The sequence below is a fragment of the Thunnus maccoyii genome, chromosome 20 (assembly GCF_910596095.1).
Source record: "Thunnus maccoyii chromosome 20, fThuMac1.1, whole genome shotgun sequence".
Taxonomy (NCBI): domain Eukaryota; kingdom Metazoa; phylum Chordata; class Actinopteri; order Scombriformes; family Scombridae; genus Thunnus; species Thunnus maccoyii.
This window is the reverse complement of record NC_056552.1, coordinates 5,670,636-5,694,878: the sequence shown is the minus strand read 5'-3', so window position 1 is coordinate 5,694,878 and position 24,243 is coordinate 5,670,636. Positions and strand designations below refer to the sequence as shown.

General features: G+C 42.6%; 1 protein-coding gene across 4 annotated transcripts in view; it reads right to left on the bottom strand.

The window, feature by feature from the left end:
- Positions 1-24,243, bottom strand: part of LOC121886581 (Snf2-related CREBBP activator protein) — a 35,918-nt gene that overhangs the window by 9,708 nt on the left and 1,967 nt on the right. For 2 of the 4 annotated variants that reach the window (XM_042396676.1, XM_042396677.1), the window contains exons 3-29: positions 20,896-23,939; positions 20,102-20,143; positions 19,440-19,709; positions 17,653-17,838; positions 17,424-17,564; positions 17,137-17,329; positions 15,346-15,515; positions 14,533-14,626; positions 14,274-14,363; positions 13,853-14,026; positions 13,453-13,694; positions 13,052-13,229; positions 12,800-12,936; positions 12,419-12,588; positions 9,463-9,792; positions 8,945-9,131; positions 8,635-8,804; positions 7,534-7,685; positions 7,082-7,297; positions 6,668-6,832; positions 5,321-5,476; positions 4,707-5,021; positions 3,185-3,351; positions 1,917-2,230; positions 1,631-1,833; positions 1,217-1,386; positions 839-1,035 (exon numbers count right to left, since the gene is read on the bottom strand). In XM_042396676.1, coding sequence (XP_042252610.1) covers positions 839-1,035; positions 1,217-1,386; positions 1,631-1,833; positions 1,917-2,230; positions 3,185-3,351; positions 4,707-5,021; positions 5,321-5,476; positions 6,668-6,832; positions 7,082-7,297; positions 7,534-7,685; positions 8,635-8,804; positions 8,945-9,131; positions 9,463-9,792; positions 12,419-12,588; positions 12,800-12,936; positions 13,052-13,229; positions 13,453-13,694; positions 13,853-14,026; positions 14,274-14,363; positions 14,533-14,626; positions 15,346-15,515; positions 17,137-17,329; positions 17,424-17,564; positions 17,653-17,838; positions 19,440-19,709; positions 20,102-20,143; positions 20,896-23,700 — 7,634 coding nt within the window. In that variant the 5' untranslated portion in view covers positions 23,701-23,939. Of the gene's footprint in view, positions 1-838; positions 1,036-1,216; positions 1,387-1,630; positions 1,834-1,916; positions 2,231-3,184; positions 3,352-4,706; positions 5,022-5,320; positions 5,477-6,667; positions 6,833-7,081; positions 7,298-7,533; positions 7,686-8,634; positions 8,805-8,944; positions 9,132-9,462; positions 9,793-12,418; positions 12,589-12,799; positions 12,937-13,051; positions 13,230-13,452; positions 13,695-13,852; positions 14,027-14,273; positions 14,364-14,532; positions 14,627-15,345; positions 15,516-17,136; positions 17,330-17,423; positions 17,565-17,652; positions 17,839-19,439; positions 19,710-20,101; positions 20,144-20,298; positions 20,344-20,895; positions 23,940-24,243 lie in introns of those variants that run through there. The other 2 variants (XM_042396679.1, XM_042396678.1) reach the window with 2 other exon arrangements.

The window sequence follows — 24,243 nt, the reverse complement described above, 5'->3', positions numbered from 1 at the left end:
AGAGAAACGACATGCACGTTTAGTTGAAGTCATATTGCATACAGCAGTCTTAAAACGATGTGGTAGAGCTGCAACTAATGATTGATGAAGTAATGATGAGTTTTATTATCAATTACTCTGCATATTAAATTGTTTATTTTATGAAATGTTAAGAAATAAGCCCAGGTGTCATCTTCAAGTCGCTTGTTTTGTCCAACCAATAGTCTAAACCCCAAAATATTCAACTTGCTATCATATATGATAAGAAATATGGCATAAATCTTATAAACTGATACATTTTCCTTTCCGCCTGTATAATAAACCATCTAGTAAGACTTTGTTTTCAAAGAAACTAGCATGTTATCATGAAGAAGAGGGATTTAAAAGAGTAGCATGTGACGTTTAACTATGGTGAGTTAATTTTATTTGTACAGCCGATATCACAAATTTCCCCCAGGGGGGGAAACCTAAAGAAGAGGAACAGAGGAGCAATCCCTTAAAGAATAGACCAAGATAATACAGAAATACAATTGGATTTAAGACCTTTTTCACTTGTCAGATGTATCTGATATCATTAACAATAGCTGCGTTGCATTTAGGCGTGCCAGTTACAGGACCATGTTCATGCTAACTCACTAGATTACTGACACATGAATGGATCACAGCCATCATTTATGTTATTAGTTACAGCTAAACAGTTACAGGAAGGTAAGTATGGGGACTTCCTAGGCCCAGCCGACTACTACACACATATCTGACCTGTATTACAATGACACCAAACAGATCTACATGATCCAGATGAGCAGAAGTCACCGTCACAAATACTTTGCTGGTGTAAATGCACTTTAGGAGCCGTCACCTGTAGATGTGGACGTCTCGAGTCTGGCCGATACGGTGGCAACGGTCCTGCGCCTGTGCGTCCATGGTGGGGTTCCAGTCGCTGTCATAGAATACGACTGTGTCGGCCCCGGTCAGGTTCACCCCGACGCCTCCGCTGCGAGTCGACAGAATGAAGCAGAAGATTCGTCGATCTGCGTTGAAGCGCTCCATGAGGGCCTGAAGGAGGAGTAAGCAGAGGATAAACATCACAGACAGCTGATTTTATTCCCCCCAGAATATTCTGTTGAACCTTTTTCTTTTCTGTATTTGCAGGTCAACATGGTAAACATCATTGTATTTTACTTGGATATAATTCTATTTTCTCGTATGGTTATTTGATAACGCCATCAGTACTAACCTGTCTTTGCTCCACACGAGTGCTGCCATCCAGGCGGAGGTAGATGTGTCCGTGGTAGTTGAGGAACTGCTCCAGCACATCTAACATGCGCGTCATCTGAGTGAAGATCAAAACTCTGTGGCCTCCCGTCTTCAGCTTTCGCAGCAAAGTGTGGAGTGTCTGCAGCTTACCTGCGTCGGGGAGCATCGCAGGAATAAAACAATATTTAGGAAAACAAACAAAATAACCAATAAAGCAGAAGAACAAAACTGGCAGATTATGCAAGCTTATAAAACTTACTTTATATTTACTTTGTAGCTAAATAATTAGCGACTGTCATTTTAAGACCAGATACAGATGATCAACGTTTGCTGCTGTGAGGTTTTTGTCGACTCTTTCTGCCTTTAGTGTCAAAAATGCATCTTGACAACTTACCACAGTCGTACTGTATGAGCCTCAGGTCTGGGAACTGGGTCCTCATGTAACACTGGATGCGGTGGAGACTGCCGGTAAACGGGGTGAGTTGAGTCGCGAGCATCGAGGAGAACACGGCCTGCTTGTGGCTCAGAGAGGGAGGAGGATGGCAGCAGTGCATGGAGATCGGAGGAGCCTCCACCGGGGGAATCGCGAATGTAAACCTAAAAAAAAACCCCATCATCATCAATCTTTCCTCTTACGTAAAAAGCTCTTGTATCCCCAGAAGAACCAATCAGTTATCTACCTGTCAATAATGTCACTGAGCAGCTCCAGTCTCTCCTCAATACTGTTGATGGCGTCTCTCACAGAGCGACTCTGAAACCAGTGGTCGTACTTGTTTTGCCACTGCGAGAACAGACAGCTGCTGTGGCCCGATCGGCCCCACTCGCCCTGAGGGCTCAGGGCGGCCGGTGAGGGACGGGGACCGGGCAGAAAAGTCAGGAAGTCTAAAACCTCTTTGCCGTAAACGGGCTTGGCGCCACAGTGGTGCTCGTTGACTCGAAAGATGAAGTCCAGTTTGCTGTCGCGCTGCTGCTTCTGGCTATCTGCCAGCCAGGACTGTCGAGGGAGAGGATGAACATGAGTCACGAAAAGAGATGGCGGATAAAAAACTGCAATTATTGTTGTAAAAGTAAGAGAAGAAGTATCGTATTGGCCTGAATATAAGACGGTATTTTAATCTTGATATTACGTTTGAAAAGGCGGGAGTCATCTTATACTCGAGGAGCAGAAATTTACTCGTTCACATCATCAGATATTCTTTATAAATGGAGAAAGTACACAGAGAGTGTTGCATTATGGGTCGTCTTTAGCCTTAATGCTGCTAGGTTAGCAGGTGTCTCAAAGTGTCTTGTGTCTTTCTAATGTATTAACTTTTATAGTTTATGTATTTTAGTTACGAGTCACCTTGTTTTAATTTTTGGTGTTTTACTTATATATTAGTCTCCTGATCCATATTTACCATCCTGTGCGTTTATCAATCACTTTTAAAACGCTCTGAATTACATTCGACTTGTATGAAAGGTTCTATATAAATAAAGTTGGATTGATTGATTGAAGTCTGTTCATAGTGAGTCTGTTAAGGGTCAGTCAGCTTTTAAAATGTTTCATTAGCTCAGTTTAACTTGCAGGAGTTTCTGAAGGCTTGTGAAACAAGTTTTTCTGCCGCAGAGGAAATAAATTCTTGTGAAAACGAGTCCAAAGTTTATTTACAGCAGAAACCGACGAAGGACTGAATCTGTCAAACTGCCAATTACCACTGTGACAGATGATGATGAGCTCAAAAAGACACAAACAGTCTGAAAAATGCTGGAGGAAATAATCTTGAGTGCTTCCAAGACCCTGACAGGAGAGATTCTGAGTGTGTGACTTTACTGTGATGCATCTTCAGAAAGTCTTTTTCCAAAAACAGGTGTTGGAAAAGGGGGGATGTTGTCTTATATTTGGGCCAAAACGCTAAATCTTGCTGAGGTCTGTTTATAATTTCAGGATGGAGACGAATGATTTGCTTACCACATAGAAAGGAGAGCGAGGAGGCGGACGAGGCACTTTCCTGGGTGGAGGGTAGGCTTTTGCGCCTGTACTGGACCTCGACTTTGTCGTAGCCGGTGTAGGACCTCCGCTGCCGTCACGTGGTGCAGACTTGGACGCAGAAGACGAGGTCGTCACCTGAGCTGGAGCTGAAGAGAGGACAAGAGGAGGAAGCAGAGCAAACATGTTGGAAATCAGTTGATTCTGCAGTATGAAGAGACGCCGATGTGCTTTAGAGATGATAGTCAGTAAAATGTTTAAGTTCTCTTAATATCTACTGATGTTATAAAATGTTTATGGTTGAAATAAAATGAAGTTTAAGTGTAACTGCAGCCTTCAACGACCATATATGGAAAAAGTACGGAGATGTTGCCTAACTAATCATAGTGATAATTACACTCTGTAAATCTGCACTTTTACTTAGTCTGTAGATGTGTGTTAGAGCTGAATTTAGCTCAGTATAATCAGGGACTGGGAGTGTTGCAGAGTGGGACTGGTTTCCCACAGACAACGTTACGTGACTCACAGTTCGAGCACGTCTACAACGTGATTCATCTCGTTTAAATCATCAGTACAAAAGATGAACAACACATGTTAGAAAATATCTGCTTCTTTGATAAAAAAGGGCCAAGACTGAGGACTTAAAAGATTTAAGGCGAGAAGTTGACTACAACTCCCAGGGTGCATTTCAGCAAGAAACAAACAGATCACTGAGCTTAAAATTAGGTCACGTTCGCCACTAACAGCAGGTGGAAACTAAAGATTACGATGAGGAAACTGATTTATAATCTACAGAGTGAATCAGTTTAATTTTAATTTCTGGGTCACTTTTGACTAAATTCAGCAACAAAGTGTTTTTAATTCATTACGCTCTGATTCGTATCCACGGCTTCTTCTCCGTAGCAACGGCAGCTGAGGCTCATGGGTATTGTAGTATTCTTAGCCGTCCCCCAAAATCACAGACAAAAATGTGATTCCTCAGAAACAAAAAGGTGAAATAAATGAACCTGGTGGTCATGATATAAACCTAGAGGATTGTTACAGATGTGTTTCTATGTTGAGTAATATTGAAGAGATTGTGCAACCGCTCCCATCTCACAACTCTATTATGAGTGCGGCATCATTGGCAGATGACATGCAGGTTTTAGATGTTAGATTAAATTAATAACGACCTGACTGCAGCCCTGCAGAGGATGTCTTCTGACTTGTTACCTGCCTCAGGCCAAACAGGATGTCTACAGTTTATTTTTAATATTTCTTTGATGTATTAGAAGGCTGTCAACCACATAAAGTATAATATTATAATATAAACTATGTTTCAGCTTATACAACACACCGCACAAATCTGGTCCTCTGAGGGGATTAAAAAAAAAGTAGAGTTGGATGGTAGGGAAGAAAAAAAAAACCAAAAACTGAAGATTAGTTTCAATAATGATCTGACCCAGTTCTGCTCGCCATCCGTGCATACAGCGTTATGAGTTATAGCTCGAGCTCGTTCTCTCACCTGGCTGCTCTGCGCTTGATGGAGGAGGCTGCACTACTTTGAGGACAGGACGAGGGGGTTGGGGCTGGTTTGGGGTGGTGCTGGGGATTCTGGGAGGTGCTATAGTGTAGGTGGCGGTAGCAGGACCGGGGGTGCGCTGGGCGATTTGCAGTGGAGCAGTGTTTCTGACAGGGGTGTGCAGGGAAGGGGATGCCTGAGGAGCAACACGAGGGGAAGGGGCCACCGCCAGAGTGGGCACGGGCCCGCCCTCCTTGCCTGTTGACTGACGCACAACGATCTTCACGACCCCGGGGCTGCTCACCATGGAGGAGGGCACTGAGGGGAAAAAATCAAAACATACGAGCTGAGGATCAATTAAGTCTTATCTTAAAGAAACAGAGCTGCTTAAATGGTGTTTAAAAGAAAGGATTTACAATCGATTTGAAAAGGATAATGTCAAAAAAAGAGAAGAAAGAGATGAAAAATAAGCAAAATATTTTTAGGTCTTCAGGGAAAATGTTTTAACCTTAAGAGTCAAGACTTCTAAAACCATATGAGTAATTAAGATATACGATTAATGTATGGAAATTGAGGGAATAATTGAGTGAAATAAAAAGACAGAAGGGGGATGAAACCTTGCGCAGACGCATTGTGAGGCAGCCGATTTCCAGCAGGACTAGCGGAGGCGGTGTTCGCAGCGTGCGTGTTGGCGGCGCCCTGGACGGCCACCTGGGTGGGCTGGCTGATGAGGTGATGCTGCACCCCGCTGGACACCAGGTGCATCACGTTACCTGCGGAGCGAGAGCGAGTCAGTCGTCCGGTAACCACATTATCAAAAAAAAAAATCATACATAATCATTAAAAAAAGACTTTAAAGGACCTGTGTGTGAGATTTAGTGGCATCTAGTGGTGAGGTTGCAGATTGCATCCAATTGAATAAACCCTCCTCTTCCAAGCGTTTAGGAGAAACTACGGTGGCCGCGAAACTTGTGAAAAATACAAAAGGCCCTCTCTAGAGCCAGTGTTGTCCCTTCTGGGCTACTGTAGAGACATGGCGGCTAGATAATGATAGATGCCACTAAATTCTACACACTGCACCTTTAGTAATTCTTATATTAAGAGATTAGATCTTAGCAAATATGACACATCAAACATAAAACTGCATATTTATGGAACCTGAGCCCTGTAATCCTGACTTGTTTGCTTAATATTGTGAATGTGTGTTGTGTTTTAGGGATAAAAATTATTTCACAACATTTATTTTTTTTGTATCTGTTAAGCGAGCAGCGTCTTGTTTTCACTGTAAATTAATTATGCTGCATTCCAGCTGTGAAATGTTTAAAAAAGTAATTACTACTTTAGTTTTCTTGGACTCTGCCAAAACATGAAGGCAAACTTTAACCATAATCCGTACTCTGGCTTCAAACCAAACACCAAAGTACAAATTACGCCACGTGGCATATCTCCATCCAACTATTTTGACTTCGGGTAAATGTATTATTAGTATTATAAGTATTTATAACTTCTGTCTCTCTGCGCACACACACACACAACACTTTCATGTAAGTCTCTCTAGTTAGCATTTATAAGCAGCATATAAACATGATGAATGCTTTATAACATACTATTATATGGTAAATTTGTCACCAATTATAATTTATCCTTTGAAGACATCTTATATTACTACAACTGTGTTTTACTATATTATCATTAATTATCTCTTTATACGCAGGCCTCTACTTATGAGTGCCCACAGGAGTTATAGTTGTTGACAGATACATTAATAAACACTTATATCTGCTAATAACTACATTATAGTGTTATAAACTATATATTAATATGTTATATGCTGCTTATAAATGCTTAATAGCGAGTAAAGCGTTACCATATCCAACCGTTCCTCATCATTTGATGCATGAAAGATGTGAAAAATCCTTTATTTTATACGTTCATCTACAGTGAGTAAACACATCTCTACCAACCTTGAACTGGGCGTGCAGGAGCTGCTGGGACTTGGTGGATCTGGGCTCCAGACAGAGTCAGCTTGTTGCCCTGAAGCTGGAAGGTGACTGGTTTACTGCCCTGACATGACGACACCGGTCGGCCTGCCAAGGAGGCAAGCTGCGCAATGCTCACTACCTCGCCAGCTTAGGAAGGAAACAGAAAGAGGACGTGGATTAGAGACATTTGTACACACAGGTTACTGTACTACTACTACTACTACAACTACCACAACTACTACTACAACTACTATTACTACTACTACTAATACTTCTTCTTCTGTCTTTGTTTATGGGTCAATAACAACTCAGTCTTTACGATTGTCTATTAATTAGAAACTGACAACTCATAGACAAGTAAAATACTCCAAAAAAACTGACGAATGAGGTCCTTACAAGGCAGCCTAGCCTGCATATCCGGGCTGAGCAGAACCCTCTGGGGCATGACGCTGCTCGGGTTCGGACTCGGATGAGCCGGGACGCTGGCTGCGCAGGGAGCGGTGGGAGGCCGTACGGTCAACACGGGTTTGGGAGCGCTGGATCTCACCGCAGTCTGAGCTGTAGGATGCATGGGGGGGCGGGGAGCGGGCGCGGACGCCACTGAACACACGACTAAACGGGAAAAAAAGAGAAAAGTGGAGAATGGAGAGAATGATAATCACTTTATTTACTTTGAACTAGAACAAAAGTAACATCTACAGAAGTGTGTTTTTGAATATTTGCATGTTTACATCTTAAAAATAAATATCTAAAATGATCAAACTACTTTCTAGGATAAATTCATAAGTATTTCTGCTTCCTGTGACTATATTTATTGCATCATTTTCCTCTTTTTCTCTTTCACTTGCCTTGTTGAACTACAGGAGCAGGTGCAGGAGTTGATGTGGTTTCGGTGGCTGGAGGAGGTTTGGGGGTCTGAGCTGCAGGCGGCACGGAGCAGGTGGGTTTGTTCATCAGCAGGACCGGTCGATTGTCACTTTTAGGAGGAGGCTGGAACATCCTAAAACAGACAGACACATGAAAGATTAAACGTCGGAATAATTATTTGTCTTGCGATGTAAAGTCTACTCTCATCAATACGCACCGATTATACATTGATGTTCATTTCTGCCTCCTAGTTGAGCTTCTCCAAAATGCTCATAAAGCTCTTTTTGTGTTAATATCTTAAAATTAGATTTGTCTTGTGAAGGTGTAGACTAGTGAAAATGCAGAAAATATAGTTTGATACTTTGTGAAAAATAAACATGTTTTTCTACAAATAAAAAGCCAAACTTTTGAAATTCATCAGTTTGAGCTTAAATTGTGATATAAAAACTTCCTTAAATGCAGAATAAAAATCTGATTTAAATATCTAAATATTTAAAAATGAGACAACTAATAAAAATTAGAAAACAACTAATAATCTGACTGAGCTTTTAGTGCCAGTTTTTGGTTCTCAGTTTAATTCAGACAAGGCAAAATTTTGGAAAAGTAACATGACGTTTGATAAACGGCCCAAATGTTTACTGTACATAGACACTTATGACTCAAATGTTTGCTTGTAGAAAACGAAACAGAAGAGATGAAAACAAAAAATCAGTTTCACTTTCTCATCAACTGCCAGCAGGATGTTTGCTCTGTCCGTGCTGTGGTGTTGATGGCAAAGTCACAATGTTTTACTTTTCATTTTCTATTTCTTGAGATAAAATTCTTAGTTGGGGAATTTTTATCTTGTGAGTAGAGAGAGAGAGAGAGAGAGAGTCCTGACTGCCAAATGTTGATCAGCTTTTCTTGGCTGGTGTACTGAGTTGTTAATCGAGCTGATGGCAGTCGGAGGTGACCTTTAGAAAAGCGCCCGAGTCACAGAACAGTACACAGCATTGTGTAACTGCTCTAACCAGAGGTGAACTGATGCACAACTCGCAGCTATAAAAAAAAGTATTTCAAGTATTCGTAGCTGCACTGCGTACCTGTTGACCTTCATGCGGACTGGTTTGGGTCTCGGAGGTGGTTCGGGGGATTCCACGATCTCCTGGATTAGTTGGCGGCTGACCTTGTGGCGTGGCAGGAAGATATCTGCCTGGTACCGAGATACGCGGCTCTCCAAACCGACAAGGTCAAACATAGACAGGTCGCAGCGCTGAGGATGAAAACACGTGCGGTATTTTTTTAATTTATCAAAATAAACCATTCAGTCAGAATCAAATCCTCAATTTTTGCTGTTTCAGGCTCAGTTTTCTGACCAATTTAAAGCTTTTTAAGTTTTCCAGTAATGCCGACCTTGAGCGGGGAGACCTCCAGAGCGTCCTGCACCAGGGAGGCCGTGTGGAACACGATGGGCTGCGTGATGAAGGGTGACTGGATGGGTCGGGGGTCAAACAGGTTGGGGTGGTTGCACACTTTGCGGAGCTGCATTAGGATGTTAATCACAGACATGAAGTGACCGCTGGCCAGCGTCTCCCGCGTCCTGTGAACCAGAGACAGAAGGTGATGAACGGAGAAAACCGAGCTGGTATTATGAACAATATAAGAGGTAATAATAATAATCAAAGGGAATAAAAGGTAGAAAAGGTGTGACTGCAAGAAATTGGAGCTTGGATTAATGCTTAAGGTGGAAATAAAAGAGAAAAACAACTCTATTGATTTTCCCAGTTGTTCTTTGTTTGATATCTACAAATTAAAAGACCAGACAAGCTGCAAATAAGAACAAAAGAAGAAGAAAATGTTCCAGTACAAAAACAATCCTTTCTTCCTGCTGAGAATCTTTTAACATCTTTGAACACAACTTAGTAACTCACGAGGCCTGTGCCATGAAGTCGTCGTAGAGAAACCGTTGTCTCTTGGAGAGGCGACAGCGCACCACGTGTTCGTATTTCTTGGGCATCTGTTTCTCCACGTCAACTTTGATCCTCCTGAGCAGGAACGGCCTCAGCACCTTGTGGAGCCTCTTCACCAGGCCCTCGTTGTACTCCTGGCTGCCCTCGATCATCCCCGTCAGCGGGTTGGAGAACCATTCTTTGAACTCGCGGTGCGACTGGAAAACGTGGGGCATGAGGAAGTGCATCAGAGACCACAGCTCCATCAGGCTGTTCTGCAGAGGCGTTCCCGTCAGCAGCAGTCGCCTGTGGCTGTAATACGGAGAAATCAGAGAAGAAGTTTAGATAAATATGCAGATTTTAGATGAGTAAGGAGAAAATTAAACTTGCATTCTTAGATTTTTGGTCACTTAGGCATAAAAAGCTGTAAACACAACACTGAAATATTATCACTTTATGAAATTTTACACATTCAGCAGTTACGGAGCAACATTATCATTCATGTAGAGTCGTGTTTCTGTCCACCGGGTGAATATTCACTCCAATATTCACTCTCTTTAGGCTGTTTTTACTCTCTACCAACTCCTGAGGGAAATATCTGGCTCTTTAGCTGCTAAATGCTCCACTATGTTCACCAGCTAGTCTACAGCTGACTGTGTCTGTTTGCAGTTTGGTGCTGAGCAGGTAGTGAACAGTGACTTTTTAGAGGGTTAAGAGAGCGCTGAGGGTGATTCAAAACAGTAAAGTCGTGGGACAGAAACCCAAAACAATGAGCTAAGATTATTTAAAAAAAACCCAAAAACTGTAGAGCCGAAGGGAACAAAGGTGATAATTCTCTGTTGGTTCATCACAATGAGCGACACCTTTCATGTGATCATTTGGTCTGTTGTTAATATAAAACTATTGATTATAGTAGTTTATAAAGTGTCTATGAGGACCTTGAAAAGCGCTCTATAAATAAAATGTATTATTATTATTATTATTATTATTATTATTATTATTAATAAGGTGAAAATAAACCTCTACAAATTAATTTACATCATGTATGCTCATAAAACACAAAATAATTGGTAGTTAAGTAATTTAAATTGTGGTTTACATATGTGTTTCCTGATTCTTATCCCTTAGCGTCCATGTTTGTAGTCCGTACATCTCAGTGGACTACAAAACCCTTGTGTGCAGGAGTTGCATTTGATGTTTAGTGTCAGTCGGCTTGTATACCTGCAGCAGATCTTTGTTTAAAGCGTCGACATAATAAAAAATCTGCTCGTGTGCGGAAGCGACTCTCTAGAGCTCAACCTTAACGGTGAGAAATCACCACCAGCTGGAGCTGGAAACCAGCCAAACGATGGCAAGTTAGTCTAATTACAGCTACTTTAATACCAAACCATTTCAATTTTATAGCCGCATTCAAAGTCAAAGACTAACAACCATAAACATGACTAACACTAAGCGACAGCTCGTTTTCTGTCTGCTGAATGCGCGCTGACTGTTTGTGACAAGTAACGGCTTACAGATGAGAGACAGAGCAGCATCCTTGAATATGTACTCCCACTGTGCTTGGAAGCACTTCACACACAAAGAGACTTTTTTTTCCATTAAGCTTTACTTGTTTGCACAACATACTTGGTATATAATGGTTGCTTATGCTGCCTATTCAGACTTTCCAACTACATATTTGATTTCCCAAAAGAATGCTGGTGCCATCATCATCTCAATCTAGTGGGTTATAATACCACAGAATGAGCAATATGTGCTATCAGTGTGCAGTTATTTCAGGGAAAATGGACACAAGATCTTTGCCAAGAAAATAATATTGAAAGAGAAAGAAACGTGTGAATCACATGACTGTTCTGCTTTCTGTTTCCATCAAAACGAACCAGCCTGCAGAAGATCCAATCAGTCAGTGATGAAGGTGAAACTTCTTCTACAGCGAATGCAAAAGAGCTGCAACGATTAATCGACCGACAGAAAATTAATCGGTGACTATTTCGGTGATCAAATAATAGTGATCATTTTTTTAAAGCAAACATGCCAAACATTTGATGGCTCCAGCTTCTCAAATGTGAGGTTTCTGTGGTTTTCTTTGTCTTCTGTGATTAAAAAACTGCATCTAAACTCATCAGAGACTTTATTAGGAACACCTGTGCAGTCGAATGCAGCAGCTCTGCCATAAATTCTATTTGACATTGTCAGAAAGGTGATCATTCTACTTTATGTTTAATATTGAGGTCGTAGTTAATCAACTAATCTACAAAATATTCTGCAGATTAATTCAAATTAAAATAATCGTTATAATCAGTTGCAGCCCTGTGTGTGTGTGTGTGTGTGTGTGTGTGTGTGTGTGTGTGTGTGCATAAAGCTCCTTCATCACTACATGTATGTTTCAAACAAGCAACACTGACATTGTTTATTTTAAAGTATTTTAAAGTGTTTTTGTGTTGTATTGTATTGGAACAGACCTCTAGAGAAATATTACTATGATAATCCTAAAGTAGATCTGTAGTAAACTTGATATATTGACCACGAGTGCCAGTATCTCCTCCTCCTACCACATTTATCAAGACCTGCTGGGAGACTGTAGAGAACATGCATCATCTTAACTTCAGCATGTTAGAAAAAAAAGGTTCTTCATGGCAGCATGTCAGCGTTTCTTTCAGAGTACAACGACTCTCCTGTTTAAAGTGCAGGGACAAAGTACACCAAGTGTTTATGCTTTGAGTTCAATGATTTTTGACAGCTCATGCATGTCCAAAGAGGCGAGAGCGCATGTCCTGAAGTCATGTTCCAGCATTGAACCCAAATCACTCATGACATTGTATCTGTTAACAACAACAGCACTAAGAAAACATTTCTAAATTCTTTGTGTTGCTCCTTATAGTTTGTAGATTTGAAGCATCAGCGATTCATTTATTCACATCGACTCAGTTCTACCGACCTGTTGAAGTTCAGGAGACTCTGCCAGCGTTGAGACTTAAAGTTCTTGATGTTTTGCGCCTCGTCGAGGATCAAGTACCGCCAAGACTTGCGCCGGAACGCCTGGTGATCCTGCAGCACCAACTTGTACGAAGTGATGCAAACGTGGAACGCGTTAGGCTTAGTCCAGCCCTACGGGAGGAAAACGGAAAACAGTGTGATTAAAACATGTTTTCATCAAGAGTTTATCTTCATTCTTTGCTACTTTAGGAAACCAGCGATTAAAATAACAAAAGTCCGACATAGATAACTTTAATAAAAACCAGTTAGCTTGGTCATCATTAGCAACAGCAGTTCCTTAAATACATTAAATCACACCTATAAAAAACAGCCAACTCATTACCTGTCTCTTCAGTTTTCTCTCCTTCTGGCTGCCGAAGTAAGTGAGGATTTTAAAGCCAGGACACCAGCGTTTCAGCTCCATCTCCCAGTTCAACATCACACTGGTGGGGACAATGATGAGGTGAGGGCCCCAGTTACCTAAACACGAGGAGAGAGGAGGAGACATACGAGTTCAAATACTGGATAAAAACACTCCTCATAAACTAAAACGTATGTATATAAATCGTTCCTACAGGCACGACGAGTCCGTTACCTTTCTCACAGGCGAGATGAGCCAACAGAGCGATGGTCTGGATGGTTTTGCCCAGTCCCATCTCATCAGCCAGAATCCCATTAAGCTTTTTCTCGAACATGGTAACCAACCAGTCGAGTCCGATGTGCTGGTATTCTCGTAACGTGCCGTGAAGCAGGAACGGGATGGGGGTCTTGACCTTTTATTGGAAAAATAAATGAGAAAAATGTGTTTCAGGAGCTGCGTCGGATTAAAGTTTTCCACTTTACAAAACAAAAAGTACATGTAGTCTTGCTTTTATAACTCTCTGCTCTGGAGGATCTTCTATTAAAAGTTTCCTCTAGTCACTAAAAAAAAACAACTTCAGATCTAATTTCAGGAAAGAGGAGAAATAAAAATGTCTTGTGAATATTGGTTCTGACCTTCGTCGTAGCCAGAGTGTAGCCTTTCGGCTGCAGGCTCTCTGCAGTAGCAGCGATGTGGCTGATCTCCTTTTTTGGACGTGAACTGGAGGAAGGAGGGCTGTTGTCTCCCTCCTTTAGCAAAACCTCCATCCCTTCATCTCCGTTGTCGTCGTCGTCGTCGTCGTCATTGTCCTCTTCCTCCTCGCTCTCCTCTTCATCCTTCTCGCTGTCATCCTCCTCTGCGCTGTCTCCCGGCGAATCTGAGAGGTTTGAAAGAAGAAATCATTTAAAAAGTAAAGTATGAAGAAGGAAAATATTTCCTCGTCTGGAAAAGTTGCTACGACGCCGGCTTGTCAGAGCGGGAGCGGATATAAAATTTACATGAGATTATTTCTTTTCCTTCAGAGCTGATTAATACCTGAGGAGGAAGTGTTGCTTTCCACATCACTCTCATCTTCCTCAGTCTCCACCTCCTCATCCCCAGACACCTCCGAGTCAGAGCTGGCTTTGGAGCCGGATGCAGAAGGTTCCTCAAAGTCTGAGGCGTACGCTCCTTTGTACTTCTCCAGCAGCTCCTCCATAGTCATATCTCCTACAGGGGGGGAGCGGAGACGTGTCGGGTTAGAGGTTCACTATTCACATGCACATATACAGCACATGGATACATTAAAACACAAGAAGAGCAGCTATGCAGAGGCATTATCTCCATGTAGTATCAAGAAATCATTAATTAAAGACGCTCTTTAAACAACGTCAAAGCAACACACAGGAAGTAATTCAACGTGAGCGAGCACTCTTTCCATTTCATGCATTAATATATTTTTTTAAGAAGCGCCTACCTTCTTTGGCTAAGTCATCCAGTTCTTCTGCATGATCTACATTTCCTTCTACCTTCTCCTGGGCTGCTATGGTGTCCTCCTCATCCTCAGCTGAAGATGAAGATGGGAAGAAGAAATAACAAAACTTCATTAACAGACATTCTTGGACTTTATTTCATCACAAGAACCAAGAAAATATTTAATTTCAGGGCGTTCAAAGAAAATATTGTTGCAACAGTTGTTGCTGTTTTCTCTCATCCAATACCGAGAGTAATCTTACCATCCTCTTCATTGGCAGTGAATTCACCATCTTCCTCTTCTTCCTCCACCGATGAAGAGGATTCATCAGAGCATTCTTCGTCTGAGCCGGAGTCCTACGTAATCCAATGATTCAGTGATTAAATGAAACGCAAACATCTGCGGTTCCCCCGTCTAAAGCACTCGCTGCTTATTTCTCTTTGCAAAAGCAACAATGCTTCAAACAACAACAGGCCGAGTTCTTCAAAAACACACCATCGCTGTCATAAGACATGAATTTAATTATATTTTTGATATATTACTACTAAAGATAACATCTGTAAAGCCTTACACTGTTATATTATTGAGGAAACAACTATTAAAATATTTTTCTTCAGCCTCAAATTTATTGGCTTTTTTATAATTTAATAAACAGCAACAATCTGGCAATTACACAAGTAAAATAATCTACTGTTATGAGATGTAATTAGTCATGAAAGCAAATAATCACTCTAGTTTTAGAAGTCCCCAGTTGAAGCGTATCCACACTAACTATTTGGAAAATGATCTTTTAAAACTTTAACTTTATTGTCCCAAAGCGGAAATAATATGTCCTGCAGCCAAGAAAACACAAGACCAATAACCCTTAACACTACAAACACAATAAAATATGTAAAATGTGATAAAATCTCTGCTGAGGGAACCATAAGTGTTTATAACAACTATGACTAAGTAGAGCGGATACAAAACCTGATTAATCTAACATTTAAAACAGACAATATTTAACATTCAACCTTTGTTTTCACTTGCAAATATTTGGTTTAGATAAATGAGGTTTGTAAAAGAAAAAAGGTACCTGAGGCAGTTTGAGAGTGCTCAGTAATTGGTCCAGAGGCAGCATGCCCTCCTCCTTCAGCAGTTCAATCTCCCTTCGATGGCTCTCAGCGTCATTACCCTCCTGCTGCTCCTCCACCTCGATGGTCTCCTCATCATCCTCCTCCTCACATGGAGGCTCAAAGTCTCTGTCTGCATAATGAGATGAGAATATATTTGATTTCTAAAAGAGAAAATACACACCGACTCTCAGATAAACGGATATAATTTGTGTCTAGACTGACTGCTGCAAAAGGAAACCTATTGGATTTTTTCTCCATTGTGTCTTAAAATAATTTGACCATTGAAGCAGGTGTTTTGCTCGCTGTAATCATTCCTCTTGTTCATATTCACCATATTCATATCTCTTAATAATGCACTTTCAATCAATGTAAGTGATGGAGGACAAAATCCACAGTCCTCCTTTTGAGAGAAAATATATTTAAAAAGTTGATCTGAAGCTTATGAAAGGCTTCAGCCGTCTGAGTTTAGTCAAATAAAAGTGGATTTCTGACACATTTACAGTGTTTTTAGTTAAAAATGTCTCGACAGACAATGTTTCACTGTTTGGCTGCAGTGGAAGGATCGTAACAAAAAAAAAGACTCACGTTAGCTTCAAATACATTTTTAAATACATTTTTTGCACAGCTGTGGATTTTCTACCCCAGTAACATACATTATAAGTTCATTATGAAGGGATCTTCTACCACCCAGTATGAACAGGAGGAATGATTACGGCAAGAAAATAAACATTTGACTGTTGTTTTAACACAGACTTGAATCACTCTGATGCCTTATTATATCTCGGTGTGAATAAACTCTTGTAATAAAAATCATTATTAAATGAAACCTTTCTCTGGGCTGCATCATCCTGAGTGATAATGATTTGTATGGTCATTATTTCTTTCCTTTTATCTGATTATTAATATTTTGGTGTCTTTTGTTTGCTGGGATCTCTAGACCTCTCCTTTATTATCCATTGTATTGTCTATTTAGAGTAGAAGGTCTGATAAAGACCCTGCGAGGTCAACACGAGTCAGCGTTTTATCCAACACAACCAGATTAAATAAAAGGCTTTTAATATAAACTCCTCTCTTTGCTCTGCTTCAGAGTGCTTGAACAACGTTTATTCTGGTAACAATTGCTTCACTTCTTTTGGCCTCAGGAAGCAATTTTGTTAAAACACAGCGCTAACACACACACACAATAAAGGTTTGAGTTTCAATCAAAGAGATTCTTGATGGCTAAGCAGACCGTTATTGCACTTTAGCACCACAAGCTCCTTGTCGGATAATAAAACGAAGGTGGGACCGCACTACCGTCGCTAAGAAACGAACCGCTGCCAAGTCTGTCTTTCCTCTGCCTGAGCAAACGTTTAGACTTAAGTCGCTGCTTTAATGGGCAGCAAACTAGTTTCACAGGTTTAACAAGTCTCGAGCTTGTCGGTTACAGCACCCTGGATGTGTTGTGCTAAAAAAAATGTTTTATTACATTGAGAAAGATGCATTGCGCTCCAGTAACCAGGTGACATGCATGGTTAATTCTCTCCAACATAAAATAACCTTGAAAACAGTCTTTTTGTTTCCATTGAGCATTTTAACCTGTGTGGAAGCTGAAGAAGAATTCAGTCATTGGTGTGTAACTATGACAACGTCCCCGTCTGAACCAATGATTCAGCTCTGAAAGCAGCCTCAGTACTGTAACGTGGAGGCAGCGAGCACTTCATATTTCTTGAGTTCAGGTTTTATCAAAAGAAAAAAAACTAAATCCTCACCGTCCTCATCGACGGGTGGTGCCACAGATGTTTTAGGAGGCGAAGGGGCTTTTTCGGCCGGTCTGGTGGGCGCCAACGATTTACTGAGGAGGTCCGAGTATTTCTCCGTCTGTCCGACGATGAAGTCCAGCTGAAGGTCCAAAGCCTTCTTCCTCTTTTCCTCCAGTCTAGACTGCTGCTTGTACTGCACCACCTTGATGGACAAAAGATAAAACATCACAGAAAGAACGAAAACAGTCAAACACAGGTTTCGGATCCTTTCGGTTTCCGGAGCCTGGAGCCTGTACCTTCTCAACGCTGCTCCAGAAAGCCCGGACCTCCTTCGCAATGGAGGAGGCGACTCTCCTGATTTTAGCGTGTTCGTCTCTCTTTGCCTTTTCTTCTTTTTGCCTCAGCTCCTCATGGTGTCGCATCACCATTCGTACCACCTGAACACAATCAGATCATCAGAAATACATAAAATACATATAATATATCTAATCTACACGTTTTCTGACTGCGTGAGACTCGTCCTACCTTTCTAGCCACTCCTCTCTTCCACCGCCTCTCTTGGGCGAAGTCCGCAGAGAGCCACTGCATCTCCTCACACAGGTAATCCCAGTGAACTTTCGGCCGCGGCGGCTCTGTCAGGCGGGTGAGACGCTTCATTGACCAGAAGCCCTCTCGCTTCAGTGCCTGGGTTCGATGCTCTATGTCTGCTTCCTACAGGACACAATGATGAAACCACTGAGTAAATCATGTCAACACTTTAGTGTAGTTACAGCAGAGTTATGACACCACTGAGCTGCGGTCGGTAGGTTAGGAGCGGCGTTGAAGAGTTTCTGCAACATTTGAACACAAGAGTTTCCAGTATGATCCACGGCTGAGACCAAATAGAAACACCAAAGTCTAAAGGTTATCAGGGATTGAATGGAGGGAAAGCTTCCAAAATTTCCTCTGGGTGTCGACAGGCTTGGCGGCTACTTCATCTGCAACTATTTTGTTAATTGATTGATCGTTTCAGTCAAACAAAAATGCCAAAAATTCTCCACTTCAAAGCTCTCAAATGTGAGGATTTGCTGGTTTTATTTGTCATATTTGAAACTAAATTAAATATCCGAGTGTCAATCAAAACAAGCAAACCTCTGAGAAATTGTGAACGCCATTTTTTCACTTTTTTTCGTTTCAGTAACTAAATGTAAATAATCTGCAGATTAATTGATAATGAAAATAATCGTTAGTTGCTGCCCTAATTTTAATCACCGTGCTCTCGAGTCGTAACGCACCGATACTCTTGATCATTTACATGACCAACGGTCAGTTAAGAAGACTGGTGAAAATTTGCATCTAATCATAATGAAGATTTTGATAATCATGTTAAACATTTATAGAATTAGAAGAGAATTCAACAGAATGCTTTTATTGTCGTTGCACAGTCGTAGTTCCTGAAAACAGATTCATCCATACACACACACATCCTGTCCATGCAGGCAGGCGACCATGAAGCAGATAAAAAAATGTGAAAAGATAATAAAAATAAATATGAGATATTTATATTAAGTGCTACTGCAGCTGTGAGATGTAAATGCAAAGTGTACAGATGTTATTGCACGTTCACAATTCCCCCGATTTGATAGTGTTTCAGTTCTTTAGTGCTGTGTGTGTGAGAGTGTGTGAGAGAGAGTGTGTGTAGTGTTAAGTTGGGGGGGGTTCAGTGTTTGTGCAGTTCAGTTCAGTGAAGGCTTTCGGGTAAAACTGTTTTTCAGCCTTGAAGGTCCTGTAGCGCCTTCCAGACGGGAGCGGAGCAGAGAGATGGTGAAACGAGTGTGTAACATCCTTCAGCGTGATTTAATGAGTGAAAACTGGCAAACAAAACTCAAATATGTGCTTTTAAAGGTTTAAGTTCTGTATGATTTCAAGTGACGGCATATCAATTAAGACTCTGCTCCAGGAGGTAAACATTCTTTGTTGTAAAACTGAAACCAGGATTTTTTTTTTTTTTTGCCACTTCAAAGCAGTTTGTTTTGGTGATTTCAAATTTCAAACTTCTGGAGAAGCCTATTGAAGGCATCGATATCAGTCGTCTGAGGATGAAGCGTAATGCTGAAAGGCACCGAGAGGAAGCTCGAAAACATATTTTCCAAAAATACACAAAAGATAAATATACATAAAGTCACACTGGCAGCGTTTTGCGGTGCATCCAGCTATCTTCTGAAGATTCAAAGTGTCTTATTTGGATTTTCTGACTCACTAAACATCGCTGGTTCTTCTCGGCTCAAACAGCTTCCTCACTACTGTCAACAAACATCTGAGAGATCACTCACATGTTTAGCCAGCTCCGCCATGTCGGTGTGACGTTCTCCGCGGGGTCGCTGAGGAGTAGACTGATCCGGCGGGGAAGAGGAGGAGTTGTAGCCGCTGACAGAGGAAGGAGACACGAACTTGCCGTGAGGACCCCGGAGAGGTGAGGACTTCTCCCGCCGCGGGGTGGACCAGTCGCTGGCGGGCGAGGGACCCGGGTAGGAGGAGGACGAGGTGGAGGGTGAGGCGGGAGATGAATTCACTGTCACCCTGTCTGCAATCCACTGGCGTACCTAAAAAAAAACAAAAAACGAGGGGGACGGATGAAGAGAAAACAATTTAAAAAATAAATAAATAAACGGATGAAGGTGAAAGCAATAAGATTCACTACGATAAACAGCCACATGCATGAATTAGATTATAGCGCTCAGAAGAAGCATGAATTAGGTTAGAGCAAGCGTTGAGGAAAAAGCATTTATTAACTGGGCATCAGATATATTCTGTCAGCTTTCCTTTCATGCATTATTGTAAATCATAAAATAGCTGAAGTCAAAAATGCTCCACGTCATTAAAAGTGACAGCGCCTGACTAGGAAGTGCTTGTGAATAAATATCCTGTAAAACAAAAAAAAAAAAAAGAAAAAAAAAAAGGAGCCTAATCTGAGCGTCTGCCAACCACCACTTACCTTTAGGAACAGTGTCTTTCTGTCTGTCCTGCTCTGTCCATGCTGGAAAACACACATGGCTTAGCATGCGGCCAACTCAAAAGAAATTAAATCACTAAATAATTAAAATAAAAACACTGTTCACACCAGTATCATCATCATGATGGACAACATGCAGAATGATGCCGTATTTAGAAAGTAAAAACATGCCGGCATACCTGATATGAATCACAGATGCATAATGACATGATGGCGTGTTTCTTTTTTTAAAGATGTGACAGTGACAGATATTGCTTTCGTTTTCGGCCGAGGTAAACCTTCTAAAAACGATTTCTCTTCTCAAGTTCAACTGTCACACAAAAAAAAAAAAGTTGTGTCGTTCCTCAGGATGCTGAGTGTGAACTGACCAACTCTGCTGCTTTGGTGCATCGTTTGGATTAGAAAGTAAAAATCAGCTTTGTGTAAAACAATAAGAAGCACCGAGGAACAGCTAACGAACACATCTGCATCACAATGAAACAGCTGACGACATGCCCAGATACTGATTTTTACATTTATCAAACACTCTTTTCTCTTCAACTCTGCCCTTGTTTTCAGGAGTCTTACACAACAACCTTAATTTTGCATTCAAGGACGACCACTTTGGTTTTATCTGGCCCAATATTCAGCCTTTTTCAAATTCATATCATCTGTCTTCCTGCCTCTAGATCCTCAACCCTGCCAAGACTCATTCTTTCTTCTGTCTAGCCTCTTCTGTCTAAATCTCTGATTAAAATGGATTTAATAAACCGATTTCTCATCCTCCGTGAAAATACCTTCTGCGACGAGCTCGGGGTCTCGCTTTCCGTTTTGTCTGCGTCCGGTTCTTCGTCGCTGCCTTCCTCCGGGCTGCTGACTTGTCCTGAGGTGGCCTCGGTTTCTCCCAATGCTTCGTCCTGCTCCATCTCTTCACACTCTTCCTCCGCGTAGAGGGAGTCAAGCTGGCTGACGGGGTCATTAGACGCCGATGCTGCGAGCATGTCGAGGGTGTGAGGAGTAGCGGGTGGGGTGGCGACATCTTGGGACGCGGGATCTGCTTCACTCGTTGAAGTTTTAGTAACAGTTAAGGCCTCGTTGTTAGATTTGCTTGTTGAGGTTGTGGGGGTGACAGACGCAGCCTGGTGAACTGCGCTGCTCATAGTGGGCTGCTGCACCTTGACGGGAGGAGCTGGTGCAGGAGTTTTATTGACGGGGAGCTGCGTCTGGTCTTTCTGGCTGCTGAGAGCCACAGACGCGCATAAAGAGTCCGCTGCTGCAACAGTTTGGGGAAGGCTCTCCTCAGAAGCCGTTCCAGACCAAGAGCTGTGGGCATTGGCCAGCTTGTCGGCTGCATTCTGTTGCTTGGACACCTGTGCCAAAAGGGAGGGTGGGTGTTTCAGGAGAGGAGTCTCTCCCGGTTTAAGGAGGAGCAGCTTTGGGTTTATAATACCAGAAGTGTGAGTGATGAAAGCCTCTGGTTTGGTTTCTGCGGTCGCAGCAACATTCTGCGATGGAGTCTCTGACAAAGCAGGGGTTTCTTTGGTCCCTTCGTGTGAAGAAACACAAGCCTCGGGCTTCGTGGCACTTACAACAGTGACTCCTGGGGTCTGATTTAGAGAGGGCTGACTTTCTACGACGTGCACTGAAACAGAAACGGACGATTCCATCCCCACGTCCTCACTGGTAACCACTGGGGATATGAGAGATAATAAACCAGTTGTTGCTTCTGCTTCCTGTTTTTGAGAAACTGTTTGAATTACAGGAGAGTCACTGACTGCTGCATTAACATGTGAACAAGTTGTCACGATCTGTGCACCAGTGTCTGTCTGTTCAACAGTGAATGAGTCAGCTGTAACAGCAGCTACTTCAACTAAGCAAACCTCACTTGAGTTAGCCAATTCAACAGCTTGGTTAGCGTCCAATACCAAATGCTGTCCGACAGCAGCTACCCTTGTGTTTTGTACGGACAAATTATGGGAATTATTGTTAGTCTGTATTTGATTTGCATCGTGTGATAAAGGCAAGGGCTGCTGGGAAATTATGACAGTTCCACTTTCATTAATTGTGTGAATAGATCCTACGTCCTCTTTGACAGTGTACTCCTCTGAGTTTTCTAGTAAAGCGTTGAATAAGTTCACCTCGTATTCTGGAGAGTGAGGCATCTGTACGCTACTACTGGCACAGACGGTCTCCTCAGCAACCTCTTCAACTAAGCTGCAAAACTCATACACTTCTACAGGTTGAGAGTCTAACTCAATACCTGCCTGAACACCTTCTTCATACAGCTTTGGTTCTCCAGATGTGTGCTCAGAACTCAGCTGGTTAACAATGGCGGCCTCGCAGACGCTGCCGTCTTCTCGTTGCAGGAGGTAACTCTGATTCAGACGCATGTTAGACCAGTCCCCGCTGATGTGGGTCCCCTCCCTGACAACCACTATTTCTTGAGCGTCAGCAGAATGCACAAGCTCAGCAATCAGTGGCGTCTCTGTTATGGGAACTTGGTCGGAGGGATGAGATGTTTCTGTTTCAACGACCTGCTCTGCTTGCAGTGAGACGACTACGCCCGTGTCAAACAGAGGGGGGGCAGCAGAGGGTTTTGAGGAAGTCTCCTGCAAGGACTCTGGCTGCGACGTGAAGTCAGATGTGGCCGTGTCAGTTTGTTCTTCCCTTGTGCTACTCTCCACCTGTTCTCCTTCGAGGGGATCACAGGCGCTCTGGATGTCTTCTCTGCCAGCTGTGCTGCTGGACACTGAGCCCGCTTTACCGGGAGAAGTGTATAATCCAGGAAGCGTTTCTCTTGCCTTTGGGGTCTCAAGTATTTCAGCTGAGGGAGGTTGTGTTGCTTTGTGAGAAGTGTCAACAAACTCTTTAACATGCTCGGACATCTCAACTGACTCCAAAGAAATAGCTTCCTGTATTTCTCTGGTATCATCTGAGATCTCCTTGATGATTTTAGGTTGTGGTTTTGACAGGTCAGTTTGTCCTCTCTCACTATTGTCAGATACGGGTAAAGGGAGTGGAGGCGATTTTGAGTCCTCGTGACCACCTGCTGACTGCTTCGTAGCCCCGTGTTCTGTGGCGCCTTGGGCTTTAAGACCAATACTTGATTGTGGGACAGGAGGAGATGAGGCTGTGAAACACATTTGAGATTGGGGTTGTGAAAGAATATTTCCGCCTGTGTGCTCTTTTCCGCCAAGTTCCAAGTTTGTTCCAGTCTCTGATTTATATTCCAACGTGACGGACTGTTGCTCCTTTGTCCCCGTAATAACAACAAGTCCAGCACCTTCTCTAGGTGGCTGAATCTGGCTTGTCTGGCTATCTGAGTGGCTTTTCTCTTTATTAGTTTGTGACCCGTATTGCAGCTCTTGCACTGTGCTGTCAATCTGTGTTTCCGAGGCAAGAGGAGGACAAAGGGGGGCTGGAAGCCTTTGCATCTCAGCGGAGGAGCTACAGTCCTCAGTGAGGGATGTTGGCATGGACCTCGCAACTCCGACAACTTCGGCAACGCTCTCCTCAGCGGGGACTTCCTCCGAGGCGCCGACCTTCGCATCGCCGCTGATCGGGAGAGTCTCAGGCAAGTCGGTCGGAGGGGTGTTCTCCATGACAAGGAATGCTGAGTCGTTGCTCTCCGGCAATGGCACAGTGGACGGATTGGTGAACGGAGGGACTGGGCGGGGGGCAGCTGCGACCGGCTGCGGGGCATGCCGAGGTGACTCCCCAGCCACATTCTGTGCAGCCTGGGGGTTGCCACCCAGCACATCCACAGCCGGAGAGGCACGCTGCCGCACCCCCTCCTCCCCAGAGCTTCCTTCCTCTGTGCTTCCCCGGCTACACACTGCACCTGGGGGGTGACACAGTTTGTTAACAAAGTGCCTGGACAAAGTGGGTTATTTGCTGAAAGGCTAAAAATGTAAAGGGACAAAAAAATAACTCAGCACAAACAAAAAAATAGTTTATAGAAAAGGTAGGCAGTGCTGTTGCAGTGTTTTTTCCCCCCTTCAGCTACAGAACATGGTATTCTTCTCACCGCCTACCAGCCATTCGACTCACTATCATATTAAAAAGCAGAAAGGCATGCCCTACATTTAACTTCAAGTCAAAACAATATGATTTTTTTGTAGAAAAACTTGAAGCCTAGAACCAAA